A 20,259-nucleotide genomic window follows, 5' to 3' on the forward strand; every position below is an offset into this window, starting at 1 on the left:
ACTCCAAAAAACTTAAGTTACGGCAGATGCTGATATTCAGAAACCAAATATTTCACTAATTAGCTCTTCCAAGCATAAACACAGACGTTGTCACAAGGGACAGCAAAGATGAGACGATCGATAAAGAGTGTAGAAAATATGAGAATAGGATTAATAACAAGTTAGAAGTGAGGATGCCGTGGGTGAATAGGTATACAATCATTGGAATTCTTTTGTGCTCATCAGAGTGAATATCGCGATATCCAGGGATTACGAAAAGTGGGAATATTCAATGAATACCTAGATTAGTGGAGAGTAGAAAGGTGAGGAGGTAAAGGGTTGATTGATAAATTCGTATAGTATTGGTGAAACATGAATGTCCTAAAACTGTAGGTGGATTATGATGATGATAAGTTTTCCAGAAGGTTGAGCCTGCAAAAAATATGTATTCATGGGAAATCGGCTCTAACATTTTTCACATTTCAGCAGAAACATTTGGGCATGCTAATTTTTACTTTTCTAAAACTTAACACATTATTAATATCAACCATTTTAAGGTTACGTACAAAAATTTAAAAAAGACGACATTTTTATACTAGGTACAATAATATTTGAATTCATTGAAGAAAACGCTATACATTCGCATACTGACAATAATAATAAAAATTAGAAATTATTCAAAAGATTTTAGCTCCAAGTTTTTATTTAAATTTTATTAAAATCAAAATCTGATAGGTACGTTCAAATAATTACGCAGCATCAATTCAAAATTTTATACAGAAAAAAAGTTTCACCCAAAACATAATTTTCCTTAAAACCTTTGAAAAAAGTTATCAGAGAATCTTCAGAATGAGAACTCTCTGTATCCGCCGGAAACTCCCACTGATTATTATTTTTCTTATTTCTTTGTTGTTCTTAGTGAAGATTCATTTTGTGATAAGTTTTGCTTATTGTTACAATTATGTTCCCAGCAATTGCTGAAAGTTGGGGTATACTGAGATAGCGCTTGATTTTTATTTTATATTCTTTTCATAACGACATAATTAGTAGCATAATTAGTTTTAACAGTTTTCGAAACATAAATTTATAGTCCCTGTGTTCCGACACTCAAGATGCCCTTCGCAGTGCAATTTGTGCAAAAACTTTTTTAACCATCTCGTCCTATATGGACACGGAGTCATATTTACTATCTCACATTCATTTTCCCTATTTAATGAATTGCATCACACCACACCACACAATACCAAACCAACCCCTTCTCATTTTGGTCACATATTTTTTCTCACGGTCTTCTGGTCTTTTTGATCCGTTAGGAAGAAGATCAATTCTATATATCATTCGGTTCTCTTCAATTCCAATTTCCAATTGTTCACTATTCAGGAAGCAGAAAATGGATGAAGCGAATGGAAGATAGGAAAAAAGATTGATGGAAGAAAAAATGACTTTAATTTCCTTCTCTATTCAGAATTGCTCGTGACCTTCCCTTTCCGGCGTTCAATCTTCCAGATTCGAAAAAATCTAATACATCCGAGTGCTCAGCGACGTCCCCCACATAAGCCAAATCCAAGAAATCCAAATAAACATGTTCATTGCAAAATAAGCCTGTTGGCGAGTGGAATATAGTCTCACAAAAAAGCGGATGAAGCAAAAAATATGGATGGGAAGGAAGAGATGAGTTTCAGACAGGTGAGAGAGAGACAGTGAAGAAATCCGGTGAAAGGACAGGAAGACAGCGAAAATAAGAGACGAAATGATGTTTGGTTGGTTTGGTCATTATTATATCAATTAGAATGAGAGATTTTGTACCCAGGGATTTTTTGGTAAATAAATTATTCAAAGATCGGACGACGAATCACGTTGCTTGATGTGGATGAAGTGGATGGCGCATCTGAAACCATTTGTTTTATGGATATAGTTTTGTAGCTCATTTTGTCCCCCCCCCACATAACGGGGGGGGGGACTCTTAACGACTGCTCACCAGAACCATTTCTTCTGCCGGAATGAGAATGAGATGTGGAGTCTGTGGAATAAGTGGAAACGCTTCGGAGAGTTTCTCGTCGGGAGCTCGCTAAGATGTTTCGTGGAGTGAGTTCCTCCGACATGTGAACTGGTATACTCTTGGAATGGTCTCGCTGTCCGAGCATACCAGCTGCAGTGGTAGCGACCCCGTTTGGTGCGGAGGATGAGGATTGCTGGAAAACAAAAACTTTGTTTGAAATTGATGCAAACAAACTACAAAAAAAGGAAAAGATTCTATATTTAGAACTAAGAATGTTACTTGTCTTTCCTTCTTGTTTCCTTTTTGAATCAGTGTCTAAATATCTAAATTTAGCTAATGCTAAGATTTCGTCTGCTTTGCTTGTTTGCACAGCCACCACAGCCATTGCATACCTCATTATTTTCCTCTCTTGAATCCACTGTACTCTGATGTTTTAGCGTTCGTCGTGAGCTCATACGGTGACGTCGCAACTCCGAATAGTAGCCGTCACGGACGGACGAGAAGATCAATGTGACTAGGGAGGACCATGCGGAAACGGTGTCGGCTGGCTAAAAATAGAAATAAAATTTTATTTTGGAAGTATTTTTTTGAATCTCACCTGATGATTTGCCATGTCTAAAATGACGCCCTCTAGAGTCATGGCATCCGCTACGGCGACCCAGAAGTCGGGCTTGAATCCGTACTGTTTTAGCTCAACATGCTCCTCTCCGTATTGCTTGGAGACGCTCTCAATGAAATCGGCGTCGTGGATCTGCAATATCTTTAATTGGTCATATATTTATATGTGTGATATTTGCAAAGTTCAATTTTTGTGGTTGTTTTTGTTTTCTTACTGAAAAACTGAGAAAACGCTGATTCCTAATGTTTAGTTTTTACCCTCGAGGTCTGGTATTTGGAAAAAAACAAGGTCACAGTTTGGAAAAATATAGAATTATTACCTTTTTGGCACGAGTTTTAATTTTTTAAAATTTTCTTGTTGCAATGTCAGAAAGATAATAATTCATTATTTTTTCCAAACTTTGACTTCGTTTTTCTCAGATACCAGGCTTCGACGGCAAAAACTAAACATATCTTTGAAATCAGCGTTTTCTCAGCTTTCCAATGATATTGGCCACGTCCCATAACTCCAAACTGATTCATGGCCTTTCCTTGTTAGATTACACCGGGTCCACTAATGTCCCCCAAGGTACACAGTTCCAAAGCACGATTCTTGTTCCTTATGTGTTCCGTTTGACCCAGTCTTGTCATTTTCTTTTCGACTGCCTTTTTCTCGTGTCAAAATGAAAAATTGCGAGTGGCACCAGAAAGAAAGTGCACAAAAAACTTATTAGAGCTTCCCCAGAGGCCATCCAACATCACTTTCGTTCGAAAAGAAATAAGCGGACACTCTTCCAATGTACTTGACCCGAAAAATAAGAGAAGTGACAAGGACTTGTCAAGGAAATACCGAAAATGATCCGGAAATCGGCGAGAAAGACAAATTATGAGTGAAAAAGAGAACTGACATGTGCAACAATATCCTCGACCAGTTGTTTCAGACGATTATTGACGATGACACTTCGCTCCTTGCCCAGGTTCATAATGTACTTTTGGTAGTCCTCGCGTTTCTCGAAGATTCTTTGCACAACCTGGAAACAAAACATAATCAGTTTTCAAATCCATCTTGTTTCTCTTTTGATCTTTCTTCCGTTTCTCGTTTTTCCGGGGTCGAAAAATGAAATGAAACGAAACGAGAGAGAAAGAAAAATGATAAAGCACACAGATCACGTATCTGTTCTCTGATGAGTTGGCGACAATTGGAAAATGGAGAAGAAGAAAAAAAGAAAGAGGGCTCAAGTTTATGTCGAAAAGTGAAGAGACGGAAAGTGAAAAAACTTGAGATCAATAAATCTCGGAAAACCAAACTACACGACAATTGATAAGTCTTTCAGAAGAAATGATGTCTGACAACTACACTCTTGTTAAGGTAGTAATCAGAAACTTTTTTTCCATGAATTACTGTTTACCCCCGGTGCTCAACGAACATTGTAAAGTGATATTTTCTCAACATATCATTTTCACCTAACACCTACACAATGATCTGACCAACCAAACAACGTTTCACAACGGGCGACCCACCTTATTAGCAAATTCGGAATGTGGGTTATCAAAGCACTGTGAGATAATGTCTCGACCCTGTGCAGAAATTGGGTGATTGTCCTTTTTCATCGATTTGGTTCTGGAAATGTCTGTGCTGAAAGACCAAACAACATGTTACACCATTCATTAACAACAACAATTTGCTCACTTCTTCGCCTCTCGCGCACTTTTTGGTCTGTCTTTGTCTTTGATGCTGGTGATACTCTTCTGTCTTGACGTGTTCGACGTCGTTGATGTTGACATTCGCGAGCTCTTCGAGCTCATGTCCATCATGCTTTTGCTTTTGTTGAACTCGCCCTGAAAAAGAAAAGCAGTCAAAGTGAAATGAGAAAATAAGAATGTTGATGGAAAAAAAAGCTTACCGATACCGAAGATCTGTTTGATTTGCTTCGAATCTCCATGGATTCTGATTTTTTGTTGATTCGCGATGAACTCGACGATGAGTTGCCCATCGTCGGTTCTAAAAATTTAGAAATAAGAAAGACGTGCTAATGGGAGTGATAAGGAAGCCGAAGTTTTGAAGATTTGAAGAAAATAAAGTTTGAAGAAAATAGAAGCACCTCAATAGATGTATAGCGCCTGATAGAACAAAAAATTTTGGATTAGCCGGTGTATGCATGACATGACCTAAGCCGTGGAAGTAATGTAAAAATTAGTAAGCGAAAGTGCACCAAGGGGTAACATTTCAAGAAAATTTCAAATTTCACTGAACGAGACAAAACAGAACGGGGGAACGAGCAAAAAAAAACTCGGGAAGGAGGAGGAGAAGAAAAAACATGTGTTTGGGATTTTTATAAGCCGTGTGCAAGTGGCTGGTTGTGAAGAGCCGCTCTATCTTCTATACGTTATTCGAGAAACAGAAACACACAAAATGCACTAAATATCAATCTTGACTCTGGTGCCATTGGTATGAAAAAAGTCGAGTATTCACAGGCAAAGAGCAACTTTTCTTTCTGGATTAACGAATCAGAGTGTGAATGGGGGGAAATAGAAGCAAAGGGAAAAACTTTTTCCCTTAATCCACCGCCAAAAACCGGTGGATTAAGGGAAAAAGAGGAGAAAAGAAGGATGGGGTACTAGACCAAACGGTTATGAACTTTGGTGTTGTAAGTCTTACAAGAATCGATAGGTGTTATTTTTTTTGCTAAAATATTTCTGAGACTATAATCTGGTAGAAACATACTAAATATCTTCAAGCACCTGACAGTTGGTGATGTGATAAGGCATTGAATAACAAAATAACAAAACTTAATGTTAGATCAAAAAAATAAAGAAAAAAGTAGAGGAGAAAAAAAACTGAAACCCCAAATTTTCTTTTTCCCACCGTCCCCGCCCGCTAGCCTGCTAGTGTATATAAAACTTCCAGTAAGCTCACTACCACCACATATGGGGCGGAGCTAGAAGCAACAACCGAGCCCTTAGGTCGTCAGGGGCGTGGCTTAAGAGCAAACGGAAAAGAGCACAAAAGAGAAAAAACGAAGCCGATTTCCAGACTTCTGGTTCTAATTTCGTAATTTCGCTTACGAAGATTTTTGTGCCCCGTTGTGCATGACATTGAAAAATGGCATAGCGGATAGATTGATGGAGGGTTTGGGCAATGCTCTGAGATAATTGGACAAAAAAATAGGGAATGAAGAAAGGGGGTATGGAATGAGAGAAAATAAAAAAAGAACGAATCACAACAATGTCGTCAATGGAAAGGTTTTATGAGCCGCGGAGGAGGAGAAAATCAAAGAAGAATTGGGAAAATTGAAGGAAAGAAAAAAAAATTGACACAGAAAAGAACGTAGAAATGAATGAAGAGCAAGTGGCCCAAAGGAAGGTTGACCTTCGAGTTCCTCCAAATTAATGGCTCTTGAGGTAAAGAGAGAGAAGAAGAGAAATCATTTTATCACGCGGGAACAGTTGATCAAATCGAATGGGAAGTTTTGATAGACGACGTCACAGGTATTGTTGATGTTTCTACAAACACAAGGTGATCAAAGATATAATTCGGATTCTGAGAGGGCAACATCAGAATTTTTCACTACCCGGGGTTCGAAATTCAAAAAATGTTAAAACTAATTTTTTTTTTTCGAAAATGTCGGATTTTTTACTTTACTTCATCAAAAGTCGTTTATGCATCAAGAAATAGCATTTAATGATAGCTTTTGAAAAGTTCAAAAAGATGGCAAAGAAATATATATCTTATCTTTAGCCCCTGCCAACCGAGCCGGGCCTGTCCGGGCAGAAATTAGACATATGTATATCTATAGTACTCTTTTAGTTTACTGGACTAGTCCTCAACTTGATACTTCAAATTCAGAAAAAAACTGACAAGGGGAACAACGCTAATTTTTTTTTTCATTTAGGAACGACAGGGGGCTCTTCTTTCTTCACAGCTTTTTTACCGGTTTGTGTTGCTTTGCTCTCTCGGTCTCTATCCTATCAATACATGTGTATGTCTCTTCTGTGCTCATCAGTTATTTTTCGGACCGCGGGCTCCCTGCGTCCCGGGGCGGAAGTGTCTGCCCGCCGTCGCCGACGAACTCGGGCACAAGAGTGGCAGGTTTTCTTGATTCTCCCTCTTTTTTCTAGAAACTCGATACTTTACTAATGTGCAAAGACCAGAGGAGGATCCCGTCGGTGTAAGGAAAGTCAAGAACAATTTTTAGCTTTGTGCGTGCTTGTGTTGAAAGTTTCGAATGTTTCGAAGGAGTTTGATTACATGCACCAAGATACATCACGAAGAGCCTAGATTTAATGGTCCTAGCGTTAGGAGGGTATTGTGTCCCGGTTACAGTAGGCACAAGCAATTTTATAAGTCAAAATGGCATTTGAAGTTCAAATAACTGAACGATGTCACAAACATTTTTTCTCTAGGTACTGTACTCAAGATTCTACTCTGTTCCCCCAATTTTTGTTCTAGCTACAGTATACCCTATGGTCACCCTTCTCAAAACTAAATGTCTTAATTAAAGTACACAGAATTGGAATAAATGGAAGAAATGTAGAATAATAAAAATTTAGCCGAAGAAAAAAGGGAAGACGGATGAGAAGGTACTTTGATGACGTCGGGTTAAAAGCTCTCTCATCCCACTTCTTTATCCAACCATAAAATGGTTCTTCTTCTTCTTCATTTTGGAAGAATTCACTGAAAGTAGTCCGGGTTGATGGGATGTATGACATTTCGGAGAGCCCGTGGGTGTACTAATGGAAAATTTGGGGAATTGGAAAAGAAAAGAAAAGACACGGTCGTTTATGTGCAGAATTTGCAAGGTCTTAAGGCGGAGATCAACGGTGACCTTGTTTGGGAAAGACAGAAAATTGATAATAAAGAAACTTTTTTTATTTTCTTCAAGCCAACCAGACCCAAAGTGAAAAAACCAAGAGTTTCAAGGGACGAATGAAAAAAGTGGAAATTCTGCGAGTGAGCATTTCTGGGCGGGGCCTTCCCTTACCAACTCGGGTGAAGTAATTATCTAGTCTGTATTTAAACATTCGTAAACATGATAATTTGAACAAAATTATAGTTCTACCTCAAAAAATGTTTGTCAAAAATAGAGAAAGTTGTACAGCTTGACGTCAAAGGTTTCGGAGTTTCTGATCGAATTTCTTCGATCTGGTAAAGTTTAGCCTAAAGAAATATAATTGCGGTATTGAGTTGAACTACGGTATGGGAGTTTTGTCTGTGTTCAGTTACTGATCAAAATGTGTCTGTAGCTTGTGCGGTCCCACCTGACGTAGTTGACATCGTGTTTTGTTGAATGAAAAAAATAATTAGCCGAATGTGAGAAAAATACAAATCTGAGAGTTTGTGAGAAATATGTAAACGGCGTACGTGACATTTCGGTGGGATTTGCTTTTTTGGTAATGGGAAAAAATTAGTTCTGAAAACTTGGTAGTTTTGAAATCAATAGGTTCAGTGCTTCAATTATTCAAAATTTCAAAAGGTCAGGTCATAGAATAATTTCCTGACTAGACTGGGTGGGTTGTTGGTTGATATATCGAAAACTGATAACTCATTCACGACTCAAAGTACCAGGTCAACTTTAAAATTTTAATGAAGTTCACAAGATATCAGAGCACGCAACACCTAAAAAAAATCAAGAGAAAAACCTTGTCCCAACATTCAGTCCATTCTTTTCTTCCGGGATTATTTTTAGACACACAGTGAGTGAAAATGAGTTCTGCTCGCATTTTCCTATTCTTTCTTTTTTTGCCACTCTTTCAAGTTCGGCACGGAATCAACAGGGGTCCTTGGGAAGGGAAGGTCTAGGAGGAGGTAGAAGAAGAGGGTCTTGTCCAATTTGAGGGCTTCCGGCAATTTGTGATACTTGTGGATAGAAAAAATAGAAAAAGTCCCCGCCAGCGGAAAATTGTTGGAAAGTCTTGAAAGAATCTGCGAATTCAATGGAAATGCCACCTCTATTCATTGGTTTGCAACGCAAAAAAAAACTCCCGGGTACTCCTTCCAGTATTCCCACTCTTTTTATTGCTTAGATAATAGAACCTCTTTTTTTTGGGAAAAGAAAAAGAGGAATCGGAAATTGGTGAAGACCGTTGTGACGTCATCACACCAGCCACTTAGCAACTTTGAGGATGTGGATGAGATCTAAAAAAATCTGAAGAAAATGGGGAAACGGAGAAAAGTGAAGAAAATATTGAAAAGTATTGATGAGAAAGGAAAAACAGCACATTATAAATTGAGGTTCCTCTGTGCTGTTATTTGGGTTAAATATAACTTCTTGGCAGCTGACATTAAACGGGTCCCCGGCAAAAGAGAGAAAAAGAAGAAAAAAGGGGATGAGAACAGATTTCAACAGACGGATAGGATAGACTCATTGACACACGTTTAACAGATACACACACAAACTTCATAGAGCTATTATCAATCGTCTCTTCCACGTCTTGTCAAAACTTGAGAATATACTTTTTTGCACCAAAAAGTTTGTATGTAGAATTTGGTATATAAAAAACTAGTTTTCTTCTAAAAAAACTTATTTTGTGTTTTTACATTATTTGCAAAATATATATATATCATACTTGTCAAAAATCGGGCCGGCCCGGCTCGACCCGTCGGCCCGTCGCCCGGATTCAAAAATGTGTACTCATTTTGTAACACAATTTTCTGAAATTTTTTCAAAAATTTAGAGTGAAAATGCTTAAATTATCATACATATTTACCTTTTTATTGAATTTTGAAGTTTTATTCAAAAACTGTTTTTTTCAAAAAATTTCCAAAAAAAAACATCAAAATTTCCAAAAAAACATCAAATTTTCAAAAATGTTTCAAAAACTGTTTCAAAACAAGCCGAGCGGGCCGGGCCGGGCCGAGATTTTTCCTGATTTTGGCCCGGCCCGGCCCGGCCCGTGACAAGTATGATATATATGGCCTAAACACTAGGAAGTAGGTTGTCTGTAACGATGCGTTCAAATTTGCCAGAAAATTGCCAGTGATTTTTTCTTCTAGTTTTAAGGGGACCACAATAGTTTAGGTACCGAATTATAAATCTCTTTCAAATCTCAGTTCATACTAACACGAGCTTCATAGTCTAACCCAGAGAATTTATTTTTTTTGAGTCACCTGACATTTTCATTATTCTCATCATATCTGATGAAACAGTAAACATGATTGCGGAAGTTTAGTCACTTTCCTTTTCCACAAGACGAATTCGCGTAAATAGTAATTTGCATTTTTGAATAGGTTTGTTAGGAACAAAATCACGCGAAAATGACTAATTAGAGGTGTGACGTATCGTTTTCGTTGTTTTTCACACAAAGTCTTTTTTTCTTTCAGTTTTGATATATGGAAGATGAGTGACGAGACGAATGATGTATTGAAATGTCTGAAGAGGAGTACGGTAGCCAGACCACATTTGGTTACTACAGGCAACACAATACTTTGAATATAGAAACCACAGAAAAGGGAAAAGGGAGAAAATCTCATGACAGAAATTCGTAAAAACAAGAAAAAAGAGCAAATTTCAAATAACTAAGGATTAGATTCATGTATAGTGGGAGAGACATGGATACACTTAGTAACGGGATTTATGGGAATCTGAAAAAAGACAACAAGTCGAAAGGAAAGGTAGAAAATTTCTTTAGGGGATTAGCATAATGGGCATTTGTATCAAATAAAAGTTAAGCTGTACAATTTTGTCTTTAGGTAAAAACAATAAAGTGAATTTGACCAGTTGAACTCCAGCCCCCCTACTACCTTCCTAAAGTCCAAAAAAGAAAAAAAGAGAAAAAAAACTATTTTTAGAAGACACTAATAAACATTTCACGAGAACGCTCCAGTGCACAAAGACTAAAATAGCAAAGCATAGTTGCAGCGAAGAAGTCAAAAGTTTCAAAAAATAGTTTTGACTGTCCAAACCGATGTTCAAGCTTCTAGAATCAATGGACAAATATAATGTTCAAAAAACGGATGACTTGGCAAAAGAAACGAAAGAAAAAGAGAAACCGGAATGAAGAATGACCGGATTATTCAGTTTGATTTGTTGTTTTTCCTTCAATGGTCCCGTAATTCCTTTTTACTGGCTCCTATTGTCCAAACCAAGTGGAACGTGCATACTTTCTGAATTACTTTTACTTTTCTATGATTTCCTGGAACTAAAACCAAAACTAAACCTGAGAACAGAGTTGATGACGCAAAAGATCGAGAATCAAGGGGGAAGCTATTTAAAATATCCGAAAAAAGGGAAAGAAACGGATTGTTTCATCGAAAATTGTTCTTTTCCGATCCACCCAAGCGTTTTTTGTCCCATCCTGCAACGACAGAATATAATATTGCAGCATGGTTGAATGAATAATATTGGTTTTTTGATAGCTTCTCGGGAAGTAAATTTTTGGTTTTCCTTAGGGAACGGAACGGAAGATGTTTATCAGGATCCAATTTTTTTGTATCTAATGTAATACATATATGAATAGTGGTGTAATTGAGAGGAACTTGTTTGCCATAACAAAGTTTGAGTTTTTGATTTGATTCCTTACTGAAGGGAACGTCTGCAGTCGAATATTTTGTAGTGTTGAACTTTTCCCTTTTGGAATAAGTTATATGTATTAATATTACAAACAAACGTTAGTCGAAAAATTTCATTGAAATTACACATAGAATCATAATGTTATGATAACATTCAAATCAAAAAATTAATTATATATATACAAGCCTACAATGCTCCACATTTAAAGTTCTGTGCAGAATTCGAGACCTTTGTAGATGTCGGTTGGTGGAGTGGTACCGGGCTGGAAATAATTCTTGCGCTTTTTAAAACAACTCACGGGTTAAGGTGTTAATTACCGTAACAGCAGCAAGTTTTTTGGCAAAATCAGTCAGTTTTCCTTTTTCCTTTTCCTCCAACTCACGAGCGAAAACATTGCCAATGTAGACTTTATTGTTCTGAAAAATAATTGAAAACTTTTTTTTCTATTTTGATATTGCAGATTATAAACTAACCTGAACCGTACAAGCACCAAAAATATACATAGTAGTATCTGCGCCAGTGCAGAATGATGGAAGAGTTGGTCGGATTGGCATTGGGGGTACTGTAGCATTCTTTGCCTCGTTCTCCTCAGCCTTATCGAATGCTTCGTTGATTTTCTGAAATTTTTCAGGTTCAGTTTTAGCTTCAGGGGTTGAAAACTACAAACAGTGTTAAAAAGATGAAGTTCCTTCTTGTATTTCTTGAATGCGTCTACTTCTTCTTTCTTCAATTGTCGGATAAGGTTTCCTTGTGAGAAAAGCAAGTTTTTCTGAAAAATGAAACAATTTTTTAAAAATTTTAAAAATTTTAAGCCAGTACCGTGACAATGCATGCAGAACTCCCACCATTGTTGTAGTTGAAAGGGAGGACAAATGGAGCAAGGATTGCTAAACTGGCAAGTAATCTAAAAACAGAAATAGAAATTTAATGCTTTGGCTATGTTGAGAAAAGCTACCTGATCATTTCGAATAAAGAGAAGAATACAAAAATACGGTCGGTCACCACAAACCGTTTTTCCACTCGCCGCTTTATACCTGTCGACACTCAAAAAGCAGTGTGGGCGGAGTTGAGAAAATGTTTCGAAATAAATTTCTCTTTCATTGTTCAGAAACTGCCTGCATAACGGATTGATGGTTTTAATCCGAGCGTTATGTCCACCGACCTCCCAAGAGTACACAAACAATCAAAGAGTGTCCGAGAAAAGAAAGAAAAGGAGGCACACGAGTAATCTTCTCTTTTTCTCCATCGGCTACCTGAAGAGCATCGGGCAAAACACGGAGAGCACAGAAAAAATAGGTGAGCCGACTCGATGATAGAGAAAAAAACAGTACGATGATGGGGGCTTGTTGATGACCGTGTTTGCTAAGGTTTCGTGTATTTTCTTCAAGAAAAAAGGGAAACAGGCTTTTGTTTGTAGAAAGCGGTTTCTGAAAAACGTTCTGTACAAAATATCAAGCTGGATAGAAATTTATTGATATCAAATACTCAAAAATGAAATAAAATGGGAAAGATATGAAAAAAAGGAGAGCATAATGTTAATTTTTAGATCATTTTGTGTCTTGGGTTTTTGAGTGGGGGGAGGTTCACAGGGTTTTGGGTTTTAAACTTCAAAAAAGTAATTAAAAATTTCAAATAATATAAAACTGAAAACTGATAGAGGAAAGATTGGTGAATAATACCCATTTCAAATTTTTGAAAAAAATAATACTATTTTAAAAAAGAAACGCAAAAGATGAAAGAACAAAAAAGATTGAAAGAGTGATGGCGAATTGTTTGTAATTGGATCCATATCCATGTACTAATCGTGCGTCCTTCCATTCGTCCCATGCCAATGTATCTTGATCTGGTGACGTCGGCTCCAATTGGTCACAATTGATACCACATTGCACGTCGAATCGCAATCTTTCGCATAGACATCTTGTTACGAGGGACTGGAGCAAAAAGTTTGGTATGAATTAGAAAGTATTAGTTGATCACTCACATGGTAGCAATTAGCGTGATGGAGAGAGTACATTTCAGAGAGTGTAGATCTAACGACTAAGCACTCTCGCTCTTTGTCCGTCTCATCATACATCAGTAGTTTCTTTGAGGTGTCCATTTTAATTCTGGAAAGTGAATAGTTAGGGGAGACATTGTGGGCAGAGAGGGACCGACTGACTTGCAAAATATCGGCCCATCCCTTATCAGCATGTTGAGCCGTAGTCAAAAAAATGTGCACATTTTTAAAAAAAATTCAAAACTAGTCAAAAATCCTATGTACGCTTACGTTTTAATCAATAATTGAAAAAAGTTTTGAAAAAAATCGAAAAATTCAACATTTCAATTTTTTGTACGGTGACCCGGATTCTCAAATCTGCCCGGCCCTTCCCGTTGCAAGTCTGGGGACCAAGACTCGGAAGTTTACCAAGTGTTTACCTTAATAACCTATGACGATCATATTGTGGGTAGCCTGCCAGTGGTTTCATCTGTTCTTCACATTGAGCCATAATATTGTGTACATGATCGCTGGAACAGTTTTTGCTCCGACTCAGAGAGCATTGAGTTTGCAGATAGCCAAGTGCAGATATCAGTTGTACTGGAGAAGGGAAGGATTGCGCGGGTGCACCGAGAATAGGGAGGGTCTGAAAGGAAACTTCTTAAGAATTGCTGTCGGTACTGGAAATTCGTACCCCTTCCGCCTTTTGTTTCTTTGATGAGTGACAACTACTCAACGCCTGCTTATAACCAATAGCTCCGACTCTTGCAACAGACCCTGCATCACATTTCCCAACTCTTGCTTCGAAACATTCGTCAAGAAACTGAAATAGAAAAAATTGTTTCTAATGAATCTAAAAATACTTCGCAAAGTACATAGAGAAACTAATGTAAGTCGGATTAAAAAATTCAGGAAATGATGGTGTTGCAAGGGCAAAAACACACAAACACGCTTGGTGTCTTCCTGGAAACTCACCGTGTAATGGACACACCGGAAGGAGATCTCACGTTGTTGACACACTTCGGATATCATGCCAAACAGCTCTGCAAAACAGCTTACTGCAACTGTGGAGTTGCACTTTGCATTTCTGAAAAAAGAAAGGAACTGATGATTGATGACAAAAGGTTATCAACTTTGACTGTTTTCAGTGGAAAATGACAAACTTTGACAGTGTATTTCGATGACAACTAATTATCCGACAAATTTTATTTTCTATGGGTTGGACAGAGTCAAAATAGAACATCATTTTTGAAGTTGACTATTTTTTGTACAAGCACTCTCTTACAAGTTACAGGTTATCAAAGCCATTTTTCTCTGAAATCGACTATTTTTAGTACATATTAGCGAAATTTTGGAGCTTTTCACTTTTACTGCTTATAACTTTCAAGATAGTGTCACTGCAAAAAATGATCAGCAATAAAAATGATTTGCTCTTTTTGCTTTATCTAACCCATACAAAACAAAATTCGTTGGACAATCAAGTGACACCAACATACACTTTCAAAGTTGGTCATTTTCCACTGGGAACAGTAAAAGTTAATAAATTATTGATCGGTACTGTACTAACATCAGAATCGTTTTTAAAATACTAGTCAATATCATGTTTTCAATTGATGCCACTAGGATAAACTTTTACTGTGTTGAGTTTTCTAAGAAAGAAAAAGAAAAAAGAAGTTGTCTACAAAAATAAATATTTCAACTCACTAAAGAACTACATGTTTGTTCCTACTTAATTTGGCCAAATATAGTGATAAAAACTTACGAAGGCACAAACGATCGAATAATAAAGGTACTAGATAATGTAAGAAAGTTGAATAAGAAGAGTAAAATGGCACGCATGAAGACATCAGTTCAACTTTCCGTTTTCATTCCCGGCTTCGTTTCTATCTGAATATCAAAAAAAAAATTTAAGAAATCAGTTATTATTAGATAAGCAAAGTAGAAACTGAAATAGTAAGTGTTAAAAAATAGTGCTGGTCAGGATTAAAACAGGGAGGGAAATGAAAAAAGATTAAAAAAATGTCGCCAGGTATGGAAACCACCGGAAATGGTGATTGGTGGGATGTGTATTTATAGCTTTTATAGGGATGAAAAAGATTTTGATTTACGCAGATTGTTTCCAGTTTCACACGTTGTGCGGAATTTTTTTCGAAACGAAAATCTAGAAGATTTTTGATAAAAATGTGAAAGTGACCTGTTGGGAATCAAAAATGGAAGCCATCATACATATAATATTGCACCTGCAAGAAAAAAAGTGCAGGTGTATGGAAGACATAGTAACTTGTTAATTAATCCACCAGAATTACGCCAAAAGTTTCATAAAAGTGTCTGGTTCCGTCATAAGTTGTGGAGGTGTGTTCTAATTGTACATATAAAAAGTGGAAGTATTGCACATGATAGAAAAATGTATTCTCCTTTTCTCCTAGTGACGCTCTCTCTCCAGAAAATAAGAAAAATTATTGAACTCTCACAACGAAAAAAAATATAATCCGGATTCAAATCTAGTACACGTCGTCAAAAGTATAGCTCCTGAAAACGGATGCAGAAATGATTCATTGCGCTTTTTTCACTCAAGTATTCTTCATTTTTCTTCCTCTCTTCCCGAAAATGAAAATGACATGAAAACTACTAGGTTTTTCTGAAGTGGGTGGTCCCGTAGGTGCTGCTGTATGTTCGGGTGAAGAAACATCTGCTCCGCGCAGAATTTTGTTCGAAAAAAGTGGGAATAAGGAAAAATATCGGAAACAAAGGAAAGACAAATGGAGGGAGGGGGTAGAGGAGAATGGATTGTTGTGACCAGTGGCCGAGATAGAGAAAAATTTGAAGTGTAGTTTTGTGCAGGTATAATAACGAACAGAATAATTTCGTGAGAATTTTCTGTATGTTGAGCAAAGGAAACCAACAAAAATGACAGAATGTCTAGTGGGACTATGAGCTAATCACTTTGAATCATATCAAATCTTAAATAAAGAATATATTTAGTCAATGTTTAACAAATATATTACCACCGTGGTTGGTCATTTTGAAGATATTTTGAAGACAACAAATAAAACAAATCTCCAGCAAACCAGACACCATTGTAAAAAAATTTTAGTTGGTAAATTAAGAAGAATGAACAATGAGGCGGACAGAAAACCGCCGCGCGGACTAGCAAAGGGGGATTGGAAGCTCGAATTTCTCTCCGTTGTCTTCATTCAAATCTCACCCCCCCCCCTTTTTTTTCATTTTTTGCATCTTTTTGAAAAATTAGTTTTGCGTTTGTTACTGGTATCGAAAAATTGGACTAAGCGTGTGTAGAAGTCAATACAAGTCCAAAAATGCGTGGGCTACCAAACAAGATCTTTGACATGGAGATGAGATGAAGAAAAATAACACTTTTTGAGAATCCTTGCAATATTTTCAAAAGAAAAAGGAAGATTTCTGTTTTGTTTAGTTCTGATCAATAATCTTAGAAAAAATGGAGGCCAAGTCAAGCAGGTGAGAATAAAAGGTGTCAAGAAAGAAAATCCCCTCGGTCTGCTCATCCGTCTGAAAATCCGGGAGACACAAAAAATCGGAGAAGAACGTATTCTTCTTTCATTTTTCCAAGAATTAAGTTATAAAAAAGCGATTAGGCTTTATAGTTACAATATATATAGGATGTTAAGTAACATCTGGTTATGGAAAATAATTTTGACTTCTAGAAGTGGTAATGACAGGTGAAATAGCGGGGAGAGTACAAGGAAGTGATGTTTTATAGAATTTCAATTTCAACTGAAATTGTCTGGTGAGAAATAGACAAAAATTGTTTCTGTTCAGAAAAATTTTCCATTCTCACAAAAAAAAAAGAAAGGCTGGGTAAAATTGAACGAATTAACGAGACAAAGACTTTATTCTACCACAAAAAGCTGAGATTCTGAAAAAAACCAAGATTCTAGAACTGATCAAAGAAGAGATCCAAAAAGTGGATAGCACTATGAACAGCTAGAATACAAAAGTTCACTGAATCGTACTAAATATGTGAACAGTGAAGTGCAAAGAACTTAAAAATAGATTGAAGTTAGTCTTCTAAATTTGTGACCAACCAAAGAAACTCACTGGGGGAAACACTAAAAAAAAACTCAGACTCACTATTATATTCATGCTCATCAAAGGTTTTGGGTTCAAACATTTCTCTACCCGGTTGCCGCTGTACTTTACTTTTTCCATTCTAAAGGGTAAGAAAAACTTTATTGAAACTGGAGCCAATTAATTGGGGAATAGAAAGGCTTCAGAGTATTCGGAAGAACTAAACTACCACCGAGAGTTAGTTTGTGCACGTCGTTTCGGGTTTCACTTTTGCACTACTGGAGAGGGCACGGCTTTAAGGAAAGAAGTAAAAACGGAAATGATAGTTTTTTGTCTTTCTATTCCTGATTTGGTTTTGTCTACATATACTAAGGAGTTCAAATGTGAAGTGAAAACTGAAAAAAAGTTAGTTAGTTAGTTAGGAAAATATATACGAGAATCAAATGTATCCGTAAAAGATTAAAGTGAAAGTGTCAATTTTGTTTTTCGGGAAAAATTCGAAAATAGAAAAACATTTTTCGAGATACTTTCAAAAAAGAACACTGAGAAAAATCGATTATTACCTAATTTGTCACGGGCCGCGATTTGAAATTCAAAAAAATGAAAATGTCGAATTTTTTGACTATACTTCAGAACTCACTAGGGAAGGCCTCCGAGTGACCGTGGAGTTATGGGTCGTGACCTATATCATTGGAAAGCTGAGAAAACGCTGATTCCAAATATATATTCAGTTTTTGCCCTCGAGGCCTGGTATTCGAGAAAAACGAGGTCAAAGTTTGGATCCCTGACAAGTCATTACCTTACCGACGTGCTAAAAATATCGGCAGTGTGGCGCAGGTGGGAGTGAGGCGGTATGGCATGAGGAAGGGTGTGGGTTCGGTCCCGGCCACGCGAATTTTTTTTTGCATTTTTTGTAATGAATTTTTAAGATTCTCTAGCAAGGCCTGTCTCTCCTTTTCAAGATTTGGATAATGTTTTATTGATTCCTATGCGAATATAAGCCATTTGAAACAAGAAAAAACGAGAAAAATTTTCCGAGTACTTCATCACTTTTCGACCATCAAATGATGGACAAATTTTTGAAAACTTTTGAAAAAAAATTGTTTAAAAATTTTGTTATTTTTACTTGAAAATCAATAAAACATAATCCAAATCTTGAAAAATTGAGACAGACCTGGTCAAAGAATCTTAAAAGTTCATTACAAAAAATGCAAAAAAAAATTCGCGTGGCCGGGACCGAACCCACACCCTTCCTCATGCCACACCGCCTCACTCACACCTGCGCCACACTGCCGATATTTTTAACACGTCGGTAAGGTAATGACTTGTCAGAAGTCCAAACTTTGACCTCGTTTTTCTCGAATACCAGGCCTCGAGGGCAAAAACTGAATATATTTTTGGAATCAGCGTTTTTTCAGCTTTCCAACGATATAGGTCACGACCCATAACTCCACGGTCACCCCGAGGCCTTCCCTAGTCAATCAAAAGTTGTTTATGCATCAAAAATTGGATTTTTGAATGTAAAAATTACAAAAAAATTGAAAAGATGGCAAAACATTGGTACCTTTCCTTGAAGCCGGGTCGGACCGGGCCAACGGTCCAAAATTTGAAACGTTTGATTATTAAATATCTATGAAAGTTCCAATTTTTACTATCTATGAACGAATGCGGAAGAAAAGTGTTGACTGGCGACCTATTGAATAAAAGTGTGAAGAGAGTGCGGAATCTTCGAGCCTCTTAGTCTACTTCAAATTTCTGTTCTTCTTTTTTGCCATAAGACGAGACGAAATAGATCTCTGTGGAACAAAACGCGTCAAATTTATATCCTCAAACAGCGCTCTGATTTTTGAACCGAGATTATGGGAGTAAGTTGAGAAAGTGACTATTGAAACTAAAACTATTACAAAAGATAGCAACTGAAAACAAATAGTCCTCGTAAAATGTGTAATCTAGTAATCTTCATCTATAGATGCCGGTTGGATGTGTCATGTGGCCATGGAGATTAATGAAAAAAGGGAAAGCGAGACGAGATGTCCATCGACAAACGAATCCTCTCTAATCTGATAAGATTTGAGCCGAAGTGTGTGCTCGAGAAGGTGGTGGCCACGACGCAAATGTGCCTATCACCAACAATTTCTATTTAACGGAAAAGAGGGAATGATTTTGGGATTGTGAGGAGACACATACGCATTCACATTCACATACATACAAATCGCATAAGAAATGGAGTAATTTCCCATGGACGCAGGGCAGAAGAAAGGAGAGAATGGAGTCTGACTTGCTTTTCTTACCTAATCATTCCACTATTGTTCGAGAGTTTTGGTATTAAACCTATTCTAGGCAGATGGTGCACTTTTAGAAATTTGAACACCTACTGATCATCTATTTTTATTTCTATGGGGTGATTGAAATCTGACTAGCCTGACTAAAAAAATATTGATTGAATTTTTTGTGTTTCTTTGTGAGAATGATTCAGCTATACTATTATCCTGTTCTTAAAACATAGAAAAATATCCTGTAACCTTATTCAACACGCCTTATTTTTATATTTCTAACTTTTCATCACTAAAACACATCGCCACACCAGAAATGCCAAGTAGTAAAACTTTTAAAACAGAATTAAAAAAAGTGAAGCTGTTTTTTGTCATCTAGATGAAAATTTCAGATTCGAAGGTCTTCTTATTCATCATCGCTTCATTTTTTGGGAGGGCTAACGCTTTTTTTCTTATTTCTCCTGAAGACGGGTATCCCTATTCCCCCTTTCTCAAAAACAAACTAATTTTTCACGATGAAGCATAAGGAAATTTTGCATTCGAAATAAGCGTTCTTATTCTTTTTCTTTCTCCACAACCAACCGAAATAAATGAATTGTACAAAGTGGTGAGACGATGCAGTATATTAGAGAAAGTCTTATTGCAGAAAATAAGAAAAAATATAAATATATACATATATACATAAGGAAAATAAAAGAAACCACACTAAAGATGCGCACGTCGTACTTTTTCATGTTGTGAAGATAAAAAATAAAAAGTACCAAAGATATCTTCTTTTTAAATATCAGAATTTTGAAACATGGGAAATTCGGATGAGGGAGCACGAGGGAGGACAGATTTCTAAATTTGTTATGAATATTGGAATAGTTAGGAGTATGG

At 36.8% G+C, this 20,259-nt stretch overlaps 3 protein-coding genes across 3 annotated transcripts; all 3 read right to left on the reverse strand.

The window, feature by feature from the left end:
• Positions 1–1,808: 1,808 nt before the first annotated feature.
• GCK72_025731 (uncharacterized protein) lies at positions 1,809–4,569 on the reverse strand (the record flags this gene model as incomplete). The annotated part of the gene is made up of 8 exons (XM_053736461.1): positions 1,809–1,867; positions 1,958–2,171; positions 2,371–2,526; positions 2,577–2,729; positions 3,484–3,606; positions 4,097–4,211; positions 4,266–4,414; positions 4,480–4,569. 8 exons carry the CDS (start codon positions 4,567–4,569, stop codon positions 1,809–1,811), a joined length of 1,059 nt encoding a protein of 352 aa, XP_053580027.1.
• A 6,718-nt stretch (positions 4,570–11,287) lies between these two features.
• Positions 11,288–12,048, reverse strand: GCK72_025732 (uncharacterized protein; the record flags this gene model as incomplete). The annotated part of the gene is made up of 6 exons (XM_003105519.2): positions 11,288–11,347; positions 11,403–11,501; positions 11,559–11,702; positions 11,753–11,854; positions 11,905–11,989; positions 12,041–12,048. The coding sequence occupies 6 exons, from the start codon at positions 12,046–12,048 to the stop codon at positions 11,288–11,290; spliced, it is 498 nt and encodes a 165-aa protein (XP_003105567.2).
• A 749-nt stretch (positions 12,049–12,797) lies between these two features.
• Positions 12,798–14,092, reverse strand: GCK72_025733 (uncharacterized protein; the record flags this gene model as incomplete). Its single annotated transcript, XM_003105609.2, has 5 exons — positions 12,798–13,016; positions 13,067–13,190; positions 13,501–13,706; positions 13,755–13,883; positions 14,036–14,092. 5 exons carry the CDS (start codon positions 14,090–14,092, stop codon positions 12,798–12,800), a joined length of 735 nt encoding a protein of 244 aa, XP_003105657.2.
• Between the last annotated feature and the right edge of the window lie 6,167 nt (positions 14,093–20,259).

The sequence above is a fragment of the Caenorhabditis remanei genome, chromosome X (genome assembly GCF_010183535.1).
Source record: "Caenorhabditis remanei strain PX506 chromosome X, whole genome shotgun sequence".
Classification (NCBI taxonomy): Eukaryota; Metazoa; Nematoda; class Chromadorea; order Rhabditida; family Rhabditidae; genus Caenorhabditis; species Caenorhabditis remanei.